Here is a 14,026-nt window from a genome sequence, read left to right as displayed (position 1 = left end):
TTATATACGTTGAAAAAGAGAATGTTTCAAAATTTATCTCAGATGATAAATTGATAATTTTAGTTATATGAAATATCGCTGAACAAATTTAAAAAGATCAAAATTCTAAAGTATATAGTTAAATATTAATTTTTATATAATATAATTATTAATTTTAATTTATATATTATAAATTATATTTTATTAATTTTTTATTATATTATATTTTAATATATTTTATATTTAATTTGCTCCTTTTTATAAAATTTCTAAATTCGCCGTTGATAATTGCTATGTTGAAGTTGCCGATAGATTCGTAATTATGTAGTGATTTCAATCCCACAATAAATTGCATTTAAATTTAATTTATATTTCAACCGACAATAAATTATTGTAACAATATGCGACCTCATTTTCTTTTTGTAATAATAATTTATATACGCTTACTCTTTTTCTACGTCTTCTTCTTTTGTACCAAATTATTTATCTGCCTCGTCGTGCAGGATTTGTTATTTGTTTTTTAAAATAAGACAGGACAAAATACTAAAAGTAGGATAGAATAAAATATTAATAAAAAAATATAAAATTTTATGTTTTAATATTTTATTTAATAATAAATTAAAATAAATTATAAAAATTTAATTTTTTTAAAAATTTGAAATAAAAAATATAATTATAAAAAATTAATAAGAATAATAAAAAATAAAAAATAAATTGTGTCTATTGTTAGTATTTTTATATTCTTTCTGTCAGAATAGATATAAAATACACTAATTTAATTCAATATTTTTAAACACATTATCTCTATTCATATTTCTACCAAATATAATTTTATGTTTTTATATTTTTATCTTAGTGTTCTATATCTATAAACAAACTTAGACTAACTTCCTTTTTGATTGAATTTCCTTGTTTTTCCTCTTTCCTCCGTCTTCTTCCTCCTTTATCTTTTTTGCAACATCATTATGCATCTTTTACTTCTTTGTTTTTTTTTTTTTTTCAGTTTCTCTCTCCCAAAAAAAAACAAGAAGATTAGAAAAACCTATATCCTCAATAAAATATCTATTGACAATTAAGAAATTTAACGAAATAAAAGATAAAAATATAAACTAAGAGAAACGAAACAAACGCATATATATTTTGTCATAGATATTATGTCATAAATAAAGAAATTTGTATGTTATTTATGGATTTTGACCACTAGACATTTATTTTTTGCATTATGTGTCATCTTATTGAGATTCCTTTGTCACGATTAATATTTCAGTATTATTTTTATTTCTAATAACTTTTAATTGGTTAAAAAAATTTGAATAACGCTTAAATTTTTTTATGTCATAGTTAAAAAAATTTTATATTATTATTATTCTATATTTTAAAAATTTTCAATTCTTCGTCCTCTTTTCTCTCCTTTTCTTTTTCTTTTTTTCTCACTCTTTTATCATTTTTCTTATTTCACTCTCGAAGAATAAAAAAAAATAAAAAAATATTATAATAACACTAAAAAAATAATAAAAACAAAAATACAACAACCACCTCAACAATAAAAAGAAGAGGGGAAAACATACAAAGAAAAACCAACACAGAAAAAATGCGTGATTCGTGTGCGTGATTTTTATTTAATTTAGACTGAACTTTTTTTTATTATTCATGGTATTTCTCAAGAACTAATTCGTACCATATGAATGGTAAATTTAGGCCTAACTGTCGCCAATTTCCCAAGTAACTTAAGGGTTATTAGCATTGCTCTTAACCATAAGGTTCTTGGATCGAAACTGGCACACAGAAGAAGCAAACAAAGCAGAATAACCAAATGAGGTATTTCAAAATACCTCTCATTTTCTAGTTTACGTTTTTATTTACTTATTCTAGAGAGAAAGCTACTTGTTACCACACAATATAAAATTCTGAAAAAAGTAAGAAACTATTCATTTTTTGTTAATTGCTATGTTGAAATTGTCCATAAATATGTAGTCATTTCAATCCCACAATAAATTGTTAATAATAATTTGACCTCATTTTCTGATTTAGGGTTCACTCATTTTGAACCCATAATGTATCAAATAATTTTTATATTAATTTTAGTGGTCCACTTAAACATCGAAATTGGAATTGTGATCTATAATAAATTAATAGTACATTATTAGAATTGCAACTAAGAATCTTAAATTTTGTACTCAAATAGAGGCTAGTAACAATTACCAAGACAGTTGTCACAACCACCAACTTAAATACATGAAAACAACAGAATAAATTTAAAAAATAAATAAATAAATAATAGACAAAATTCTTAGACCATCCATGAAGGAGAAAAATTCCTAGATCCTCGATATAAATCTTGTGATTTGAATGCTTTCGGTTGATGAAACAAATAATGGAACTAACATGATTTCCACCATAGAAAGAAGCAAGAAATTATCCTAAAATGTAGTTTAGTAATAGAAAATTAATTTTATTTTTCTTCCGTACCTTTTTTTTCTCTACATCCCAAATTTACAAGCCAACTACTATTGTGAGATCCAACTTTATAGTATTATGTACGTAACTCATCTATTCTTTTTAGGTTTTGGAGGGTGCATCAAAAAGGGGATAATAACATCAAAGAATCCCCAAAAAGTGCATATTTACATCACAGGTACTTGCCTCCCTTTGTATTTTCTTCTCCATTACCTTTGTCATCTCATGTTGCAGCAGAGTGGTTTTCCTTGCTGTTGCAACTTATCCCACATACAAGTCATTTGCCGCGGCGATTGGTAGTGTGCCGTGTAGTAGTCGTCGATGCAGCCGAACTGGCAGAACTTCAAGCTGTGTATGTACTCTACCGGCCTTGTGCTGTTGAATTGCTCTACCCACGTTCCCATGCTCACGTCCTCCATTTTAAATAACTGTAACGTATCGATGAACATGAATATGTGTGTAAACTAGGGCACAGTAATACTAACATGCACAAAAGATTATTTGTTGATTAGGATGGGGGGAATAAAGAAAAATGTTTTTATACATAATACATTTTATCCCATATACTAAGCCGACAAACCTATACATCCTATCTAATGGTACAAGAATGTACGTTATGTCGACTTAGTATACCCAGCTAGAGTAAAAACAAATAACTTATCTCTCCGGGATAAAGGTGGGAACATACTTTTAGCCTACGCTTCTCGAAGTCGGAAACAATGAAGTGGGCAATGTCAGATGAGACTATGTAACCGGGTCCATTAGCATACGTAGGATACTCTTCCTCTAGCCATTCCTGCAAGATATATAAAAATAACAAAATAAGAGTTAGTAATGCTTCTATATAGAGAAGATAAGAATGCAGAGCCAGAAACACAAGAAATCAAGAGTATAAAATTTTATAATGCCATTGCATAAGATCTCCAAAACAGGGAACTTCAGCTTATTCATATTCAGACAAATCAAATTCAGGAACAGCTTATGAACTATAAACCCAAATGTTTTCAATTGTATGAAAAATTGTCGCACAAGCATTATTCAGCAGGTCCATAATAAAGGTGGTATCTATTTCATTTCTCCAAATTCTCAAACGGAGATAATAAAACCTAAATAGTAAAAACTGCGACAGTAAAGCAAAGATAATGGAAACAGCGCAGTCATAGGGATTTAACAACCACCAATACAGAATCAAATTATGATTCATAACCGTACACTACTATATAATAAGCAAAAACTAAAAATCAGAGAAATAAAAAGAAAAGTTAAATGCCATAGTTTTGCAAAAATAGGAAAGTTATACCTCATACGTTACAGCCCATTTGCCATGGCGAAGAGGCCTGTGGTGGTAATTCATATTTCCCATGTAGAGACTTCTATCACTTTGAACTTTTCTTGCTTCGCTTATAACAGAATCTACTCTAACAAATGTGTCATCATCACACTTCATGATATACTTAGCAGCCACTGTACGTATCTGCAAAGAAGTATGTTCAATAACGACCAACAATGTAGCAAGCAAAATGACTGGGTACAAATAATGGGGAAAAAAATGTATATATACAGCAACACTTTGTTCTGCTCTCATCACTCACCCCATATTCACAGATAGCTATAGTCTTCAACACAACAAGGTCATAATGATCCATGTAGGGAACTATAATAATATCGCCAAAATACTCTGCTTCTTTCTTTATATCCAGATTTGTATCCTTCCTTCCGTGCTATCATACGAGAAATGGAAAATTTGTAACATCAAAAATTTACACACGCACTGACATTTTATCATTATTTGGGCGCAGAGGGTTCCATTTACTCTTACCAATGCGACAAAAAACCGAGCCACAACATGCGAAGATTTGATTAGTTTATGTTGCATCCAGGACTTCCTCACGGCCATTCGTTCGGCAAAATGGTTGCCGGCAGAAAGGATGCCAATGAAGAGCTCCACATTTGTATTGAGAAGAGGAGGAGCTTTCCACTGAGGAATAACTTCAAGATGCATCTGTGGAGCAAAGCTAGGATGCGACGTAGGCAAAGAAGCGGCAAATATGGAGTGCACATCAATGTCCCCATTTATGGATAGTCCAGTAGCATCCTCTAGAGCAAAGCCCTGCAAAAGGTGAATATCACATTATACAACTTAAGACAACACCAAAAACACAGTAGAAAGATATAAGATTAATGTACTTACTGTGCGATAGGGAAAGGACGTCACATGCCTCCCATCGACACTAATATGATAACCTTCCAAGCCGGCACTTACGGTAAGAACAAACAGTTTCCCCTCTGCAAAAGGATATGGCCAGTCTACAGTCACCTCCTTCTTTCGCCCTATGAGTCTGTTCAACCACCATGTTGCCTTCCACTCTTCCGAGTGGCTGTCATCATCCCGAATCCACTTTTCACACTTCACCTGTCCATCAACTTCACATAATCCAGAAAAATCAGTTAAAAAAAAGAAAAAAATGAAAATGACACCCCCACCCCCAAAAAAAAAAAAAACAAAACAAAAAATTTGAAGGTTTGAATTAACTTAGACTTTCTAGTCAGGATCTAGGACAATAAAAAATACTCAAATGATTCAGCACATCACGAGTCATGATTGAGTAGATTCTTTTTTTTTCCTTCTTTGTTCTAAACTTCTAACTCACACCACAGACCATAAATAAAGTGAATTTGGAAATATACAAACCATCTCCAATCTCCATTTACCAAAACTACTAGATTCATCACATATCTTCAAATTTAGTCCACAAAAATTCAGTCACATTTCAAACAACCCAAAAAAAAAAAGGGACTCACTGCCCACCCCAATCAAACTAAACCAAACGAAACACAAATTTACCATTTTGGCAAACATTCGATCCAAAAAAGAAATAAAAAACACCCCAACTACCAGCCATTCTCAAAAACCACATGAAAACCAAACCGCCAACAAGAACAAAACAAACAAAAACACGCACTCACCAGTTTCCTCATCGGCACGTGACTTCCATCCCTCGCACCTCTGAGCATTCCCCCATTGCATTCTATAGCACGTGTTCATCTCGATCACAGGCTTGCCGCTCCAGTCCCCCTTGACCCTCGGATTGAAATGCAAGATCCTCGGCGGTTCCTCGTTCTCAACGGCCTTCAAACCCTGAAGCTCCATCATGAACTGCGAAACCATAACCGCTTCATCCCCTTCCTTCACCACCGCTATCTTCGGGTCCCTCTCCGCATGTGCCCACCTCGGCGTCCCTACCACCGTCACGTGCGACCAAAGCGTCATCCCGCACGGCAACACCATCACACCCTTCTTGAATTCCGGCCCAGAAACCGAAACCGAATTCGGGCACTTGTCCGACCCGTTTTCGACCCGGAACCTACGAGCAGCGGATTCCACTTTCCCCGATTCGAGATCCTCCCACAACCTCCTGCCGGCGACCCAGGCTTGCTTTGCGACCTTGTGAAGCTCAGAGAACTCGCCGTTGAAGCTGTCATTGAAGCTCAATGTGGAGACTTTGGGGGAAGGGAAGAAAGTTCTGTTTTTGGGCTGGAATTCGGGTCGAGTCGGCTGGTATTCGGGTTCTGCGAGTGGGACTGGGAATGCGTCGCTGAGGAAGACGAAGGTCGTGGCTCTTTCGGTGGAGGAGACGGTGGCGGCTCTGAATGCGAGTGGGATTTCGAAGGTCATGAAGAGGAGGTAGATGAGCATCACCGCCATGAAAACTTGGAGCAAGGTGAGCCTGTTGGGAAGAAGGAGCGGTGGCAGTGGGTCCAGTAGCTTCCCCCTATTCATGGTGGTTAAAGTTTGAAACTTTTCTGTGTTGGGGTTTTGATTTTGGTTTTTTCTTTTTTAATAATTGGGGTTCTGTTTTTCTTTTTTTTTTCCGGGTGTTTGTTCAGCGGTTTTGGAAGATTGTTAACCCTAGAGAAAAGAATGCACTTTTGGAGCGGACAAAGGAATTCGAAGAAGAAGGTGGGGAAAAAAATAGAAAAGAAAGCTCGTTTGCTGCTTCTTCTCCTTGTTCTAATCACATGAAAGTTATTGCAGCAAACAGAGAGAAAGAGAATGAAAGCTCTGTTTATTGTGTTGTGCGATCTTTATATAAAGTTTGAGATTTGTTTACTGCTTTGAAAATTCTTTTTAAATTGTTTACTCTATAAAATATAACTTTAAAGAATTTAATTTGGATGCAGGACTTAAAAATTCCATTGCGGTTTGATGCTATTTAAGTATTTATTTATTCTTGATTCAATTTTTGGGACATGAAAACGACGCCGTCAGAAGTAGTGGGACCACATGAACTAAATGTTATGCGCCACACATAGATATCATAGCCACAATTCAGAAACTCGGAATCTTTAATCTAAATTAAAATAAAAATAATCAGAATCTTTTATACTTGGATTTAACTTAATTTAAAGTAATTAAGTATGGCATGTAAATTCTTTTCTGAAAATAATAATAATAATAATAACAAGGAAAGAGGGAAGGAATGTAACTAAATTAAATTATGGCCCAAATTCTTTTTCAGTTGTATGGTACCTGGTAAGGGTTAGACAAGACTCAGTCCAACTAGATCTAAAATATAGTTCAATGAATTTGTATCTTTTTATATTTTTTATTGTTATTTATTTTCGAGTCTAATTTGAATAGTGGCTGATTTTTTTGGATATCTTTTATTTGTATAAAAGTCGGACATCCTTTTTTTTAATTTAAAAAAAAATAACAACAACAACAAAGTCTTATCCTATTAGGTGGAGTGGGTTACATAAATCAAACGATATTATTGTGTTCTATTATGTATCATTTACAATACATATATATTATTTATTTATTTTTTTCTTTTCTTTGCAGCAATCTTTGTCTCCTTTATTAATGATTTTTTTTCTCCAATCAAAATAAATACCTATAGTTTAGTAGTTCATACATAAATGTTTTCATTTTTCAAAATTTTCAATGGAAATTGATAAACCTATGCTTTTTTTTAATTTTAAAAAAAATAAAAATAAAAATTTAGACCTTTTTTGCTCTATACCATTAACTGTATGAAACTTTTTCTCTTCCCCTTTTATTTTTGCTGTGTTATTTTCACTCTTAAATCTTAGTCCTTCAACTTCAATTTTTTTAGTTTGTGTTTTTCTTCAAGTCCGACTATTCTCTCAATGTTGGTGTGCTCTCTTTCTCCCTCCAAACTAAATTTTCTCTTTCGTTAATCTGCGTTTTTTTTTTAGCTACATTCTCGACTGCTGGTCTGGTCTCTATTTCTATAAAAATAACGAGTTGATCTAAATGTTAAGTTATTAGATATTTGAATTTAGATGTTTTGTACTTTAATTCGTGATTTTTGTGTGGTGTTGTCAGGTTTGCCGTGAATAAAAAAGGAATAGTAGTCGCCAAAGGCAATAGAAAAATTTGGAAGAAAAAAGATGTCCAAGACCTTAAGAAATCATAGAGACCATCGAGTACTTTCTTCATTTTCATTTAATTGTCGATGCACTATTCTCTTTTCACATGAATATGCCTTTTATAATTAAATTACTGTTCTAAAAATAGGTATTAAAATGTCAAATGGTGATTTACAATTTGTCTTTTTTTTATTTGGTAGTTTAGGGTAATTAATTTTTGTTATCTTCTTATTTTGGGTTTTATAATTTGAAATAGTTTAAGTACTGCTACTTTTTATGTGACTGAGACTAAGTTATATATGCTTCTTAGCTTCTAGCAAATTTTGATGCTTGCTTTTTGTTCTGCAAAATATTAATATTTACTGTGACAGAAAAATAAGAAAGTCCTAAAAAATAGTTCAAAAATTTATCTTAAAAAAATTATAATCAAAATCTAATTTTTCAAAAAAAAATATATTTTTGTAATTATGTTTGATTTTAAATACTATTTTTTTTGTTTATAATTTGTTATATTTAGTTTTGTTTGATAGAAAAGAGAATATGAAAGAAAGAAGTTTTCGGCACGGTGCTTCTTGTAGGTTCTTATATTTTGAGTTTGCATTAATCGGAGGTCTAATGGTTTGTTTCAATTCCTTTAAGAGAAATTAAGTAACAAGCATGCCCAATGATTTTTTTATTCTTTTTAATGTTATTTTGTTTTGTTTTCGTCTTTTTTATTTCTTTACTTATTTTTTTAATTGATTCAGTAAATAATTATTATTTTTATTATATCTTTGAACGAAATGTCAAATTGTATATGACTCTTCATAGAAATTTTGTTAAGCAGTTTAATAATTGTTAATTTTTGAGATCCACATGTCATTCATTTCAAACAAGTCAATACATTTATAAGGTGCAATTTCAACTGTTGATATTTGTAATTTATATTTTAGAAAGTCTTGATGTGTTTTTTTTTATAATTTTTTATTTTGTTCTTTCTTTCTTTTCATGTTTTTGTGATTTTTATTTTTATGAATAAAAAATATATTTTGTTTTTTTCTAAAATTTTTTTATCTTTTTATTTTTTAAAATTTTATCATTCTTTAATTTTACATTATAGGATCATGTATTTTCATCTTTTATCTCTTTTTTTTTTTGGGAGTTGGGAGTCAGAGTTGGGAGTGAGAGTTAAAGAATCCTATCATTTTCATAACCATAACTATGGCAACAACTATGATGAGTTAATCTCACTTCATCAACCCCTCACATCGAGGAGTAAGTCAAGTAAGAATAATTGACATTAATCCACAAGTTTTAGCTAACTTACTAATTAACTTAATAAAAAACTAGCGTTAGTGGAAACAAGAGTCAACTAACAACTCAAGAATTACCACTAAATGTCGGACATTTTAACTTTAGTATCTTATGAACTCATTACCCAAGCCAAAGTGTGAAAATATATTCAAAATTCATAATTAGCATTTTCACAAACACCTTGTGGGCATAAAATCAAAATATAGCAAATTACAAAAGATAATCAAAACTATAACCAAACTATGCACAAATTCAACAATAGAAACTCAATCAAGCATATATAAATCATAAAACATCAAGATAATCAATAAAAGATTCAAGAAAACAAAATTGAGCAAACTAACAAAATAACTTCTATCATAAGGAAACAAAAGTAAATGTGATGTGATTTAAAGGAAATTAAAGGTACTTACAAAAATGGTAAACTGAAATTCAAGATCAAAATTGTAGATGAGATATTCTACTATGAACCCTAATTAAAATTTAAGAGAAAAATTCCTAACCTAAACCTAACTAAAACTACTCCTACTATGGTGTGTAATGTTTGTAATGTGGCCTCCTTTTGATGTGGAATGATGCCTCCCCTTTTTTTTTTGGTCAACAAATGATGCCCCTTTGATATAGTACCCAATGAGCTTCAGAAACTCCAACAATTGGGCCAAGAGACCCCCAAAATCGCGAGCCACGTGCTTCAATAAGTGAGTCACGAGCCCAGACTTGTGCATATGCACATGAGGTTGTGCGTACTCAGACATCAATGTGCTCTTCTCCTTTGTTTCTTCATGTATTCTCTTATTGTGCATGCTTTCTTTCCCCTTCACCCAAGCCATTCTTGCCTAATTGACCTGAAAACACTCAACAAAACACATCACGACATCGAATGGAATAAAAGTGGAATAAAATTGCTCAAATTTAGGCACGAAAAAAGCGTGTTTTCACATTTAAGTGTAATTTAGGGATAAAATACAAAAGTATGCTCTTATGTGGTGAAATCTATCTAATTCTATCCAAAATTTACCATCAAATATGGATTCATCAATTCTCTCATGTCCTCATGCTAATCATAAACAAGGAGAATGATCAAAGGGTAACTAACTTATTCAATGAAACTATCTATATGCATGCTATCATACTAAATGCTATCTATATCTGTCTATACTAGAGTTTCCTAATGAATTGGCAAAAACAAACAACCACATTTTCAAGCAAGACAATGGACATATAGGGCTAAGGAGAGAAATACCGCAATGTAATCAAAATCTAAAGAATTGATTTAGATTTCAAAATGAAATGAAGCAACTTGCAAGATAATAGAAGATAAGAGATGTGAAAACATAGAATTGAGCAATTGAACCCCTCATCAGATGTATATACACTTTAATCGCTCAGGAGCTTAGGGTTGATTCACTCAATTTTTCTCTAATCTTGCTTTCTAAGATTTTTTTTCATCTAACAATCGATAATTATTCAATACATTAATATACTTATCATGAAGATTTTTCATAAGGTTGTAATGGGGTTAAGGTCAAGGTAAGGGTATATATGGCTAAGTGAGCTAGAATTTGAATCTTTAATCAACTTAAACTTTCACCTAACATATAACAACCTATGTAATTTCAACACAATACCTAGCTACCCATAATCTCACTTTTTCACGTACTCATTTATTCTTTTCAATCACAACACATATGCATTATTATTATTACTCTTCTTTAGGGCATTTTGTTCCCTTATTATTCTTTCCTTTCTTTTTTTTCATCAACAATAACATAATATATACAAAAGGTGAATGCATATGATTTACATAATTAATACATGAGTATGTACTCAAATTTTCAAGATTTTCAAAAGAAACATAAGCCACATTTTCATCGACCAAAATTCTCAAATTTTCCTACATTTAAATGACACACACACTCACTATACTAAGCTAATCAAATATTCAAATAAGGGTATTAATTGTTTTCCGCTTAAGGTTAGTGATGTGGTAATATGAAGAACTGAAGGGGTTAAAAAGGCTCAAAGTGGATTATCAAAGGTAGATGAAATGGTAGGTTATATAGGGGCAGAGTCAGCTAATTAAAATGAAGGTCTCAATCATATAAATGCATATATACATCAAACAATGGACATAAAGAATCAAACAAATCAAAGATTGCAATCATAGAAAGAGAATAATACATACAAGAATGAAAATAGTGGTTATATGATGCAACCACATAATTAGGCTCAAACCTCACAAGGTTGTGTGTTCTTAGCTCTAAGACTATGTTCCACAAAATAATTCAGGCAAGTTTGAAAAGCAATATTTCAATTCAATTCAATGGAACGCCCTAGAAGAGAATTTTTGAAAATTTTTGTTATTTTTGCTACAATTATTTTCTATGTATGTATGTATGTTGTGATGGATGCAATTTCAAAAATTCCTAGTTCATTTCCTAATTTTCATTATCCAAAAATTATCATGAATATTTAGGACAAAATTGAACTAAGCACTATACTATTCACAACATCCAATCACAACTTCTATCAATAAATTATATACCATGCAAAAGCAAAAATGCCAAATGCAATAGTTAGAAATAAACTATGAATAACCTAAGATATATGTAACAGAAGAAAATACAATGTAATAGTCAAAAGTACTCCAAATGTCTACAACGTTTGGGGTAAGTCCTAAAGTTGTCCCTGACGTTTCAATCATTCTATTTAAGTCTCTAACTTTTTAAAATTGACTCAATGTTGTCCTGCCGTTAGGGATCCGTTAACAGAATTGACGGCGGGACAAAATTGAGATGATTTTGAAATGTTAGAGACTTAAATAAGACGAAAACGTTATGGACAAAAACGATACATAAAAATAAATTTTAATTTAATTTTATCTTTCAATAATATTAATTTTTTACTGTACATAGTATTCAATTATTTTTTAATTAGATCTGAATAAATTACACTTAATCACATTACTTTCATTTTAAATAAATTTATTTTTTTATAATTTTAAAGAATTTTGATACATTATAGACAAAAGGTATAATTTATATTTTATTGTATATACATTATTTTTTTTTACAAGTTTATATACTAGTCATTCTACAAACATTTCATGATAACTAAAAATCTTTAAGAGTAAAATTATAAAAAAATTAATTTATTTAAAATGAAAGTAATATGATTAAGTGTAATTTACTTAGATGTGATTAAAAATAATTGAATATTATCTATAGTAAAAAATTGATGTTATTAAAGGATAAAATTAAAATATATTTTTATGTATCACTTTTGTCCCCAACGTTTTCGTCCTATTTAAGTCCCTAACGTTTCAAAATCGTCTCAATTTTATCCCGTTGTCAATTCTGTTAACGGATCCCTCACGGCAGGACAACATTGAGTCAGTTTTGAAACATTAGGGATTTAAATAGGACAATTGAAACGTTAGGGACAACTTTGGAACTTATCCCAAACGTTGGGGACAAAAACGATACTTTACTCAACATAATAAAAGAAAACAAATTAGAGTGCAAAGTGTTTGAAAAAGAAAATTTGCACCCCATAATTTGTGAATCCTCCCCCACACTTAAGCGTTGCACGGTCCTCCGTACATGTACACAATCCGGGGAGATATAAGCTCTAAGTTCCTCCACCTTCAGTTGGTGGACGCGGGGGCTCAGGCTGCTGAATCACTACCAAGTCCAATGCAGGCTCGGCATCTCCATCCTCGGCGTCCTCCTCCTTTACCGGCTCCTTGCCTTTACTGCTCATCCTTAAAAAGAATGAATAGAGTATAATTAAGAATCATAGGGCAAGTGACACAAAAGACAAAAGAGGAAGCAAATACAATGTCTACATTGAGCCAATAGAAAACAACAACCACTTAATTGAGGAAAAGTGCATAATGGTGTGGTATGATAAAAATAAGTCATGTGCATATTCTAATTATGTGCGTGGTTAGAACACACACAACAGTCGGCTAAAACGGCAAATCACAAACAAAGATTTAGCATGATTTTCTCAATTAAGTGGCCTAAGTTGCAAGTAATGAATAAGCAAGGATTAAAGTACAAGCAAGCTTAGGCAAACACAACAAAAATGAATTGAATTTTGAAAATATTGGATATTGAAATTGTGCAAGTGAATGCGCAAAGTTAATATAAAATAGCATAACAAACTATACCCAATTCAATAATAAAATGAAGACTACTTATTCATCCTTAAGAATAATAAAATGATCACATGGATAAGGTGCTTATTGCAAAAAGTGACAAGCTTGATAAGAATCAAGTCAAGTCAACTCAAACAAATGCAAAGCATTTAAAAAAAATACCTTGTTACGTGATTATAATGATTTGAAACTGATAGCGCGAAATTGTGAACAATACTTTTCACAACTCTCATAATCCCCGGTCATGAACCCCAAAAACTTGGTGTTCAATACCATGGCATTACACAACTTCGCACAACTAACCAGCAAGTGCACTGGGTCGTCCAAGTAATAAACCTTACGCGAGTAAGGGTCGATCCCACGGAGATTGTTAGTATGAAGCAAGCTATGGTCATCTTGTAAATCTTAGTCAGGCAAACTCAAATGGATATGGTGATGAACGCATAAAAACATAAAGATATAGATAGAGATACTTATGTAATTCATTGGTAGGAACTTCAGACAAGCGTATGAAGATGCCTTCCCTTCCGTCTCTCTGCTTTCCTACTGTCTTCATCCAATCCTTCTTACTCCTTTCCATGGCAAGCTCATGTAGGGTTTCACCGTTGTCAATGGCTACCTCCCATCCTCTCAGTGAAAACGATTGCATATGCTCTGTCACAGCATAGCAAATTCAGCTGTCGGTTCTCGGTCAGGCCAGAATAGAATCCAATGATTCTTTTGCGTCTGTCACTAACGCCC

At 31.9% G+C, this 14,026-nt stretch overlaps 1 protein-coding gene across 1 annotated transcript; it reads right to left on the bottom strand.

Moving 5' to 3' along the window:
* Positions 1–2,410: 2,410 nt before the first annotated feature.
* Positions 2,411–6,524, bottom strand: LOC107489084 (hydroxyproline O-galactosyltransferase GALT6). The gene is made up of 7 exons (XM_016109863.3): positions 5,404–6,524; positions 4,628–4,860; positions 4,256–4,546; positions 4,029–4,157; positions 3,737–3,910; positions 3,125–3,232; positions 2,411–2,864 (listed from the first exon to the last, which is right to left on the bottom strand). Exons 1-7 carry the CDS (start codon positions 6,215–6,217, stop codon positions 2,655–2,657), a joined length of 1,959 nt encoding a protein of 652 aa, XP_015965349.1. The 5' UTR covers positions 6,218–6,524; the 3' UTR covers positions 2,411–2,654.
* Positions 6,525–14,026: the final 7,502 nt, after the last annotated feature.

Source organism: Arachis duranensis, chromosome 5, assembly GCF_000817695.3.
Source record: "Arachis duranensis cultivar V14167 chromosome 5, aradu.V14167.gnm2.J7QH, whole genome shotgun sequence".
In the NCBI taxonomy this organism is placed as follows: domain Eukaryota; kingdom Viridiplantae; phylum Streptophyta; class Magnoliopsida; order Fabales; family Fabaceae; genus Arachis; species Arachis duranensis.
The sequence above is the reverse complement of the archived record's forward strand: the minus strand, read 5'-3'. Positions and strand labels throughout refer to the sequence as shown.

Bases quoted from the DNA above. Each gene is read 5' to 3' on its own strand.
- LOC107489084 (XM_016109863.3), bottom strand. From the start codon at position 6,217: ATGAATAGGGGGAAGCTACTGGACCCACTGCCACCGCTCCTTCTTCCC. The intron at 4,547-4,627 runs GTAAGTACATTA...CACCTTTTGCAG, and splicing joins CGTCCTTTCCCTATCGCACA to GGCTTTGCTCTAGAGGATGC. The intron at 3,911-4,028 runs GTGAGTGATGAG...ACTTCTTTGCAG, and splicing joins TAGCTATCTGTGAATATGGG to ATACGTACAGTGGCTGCTAA.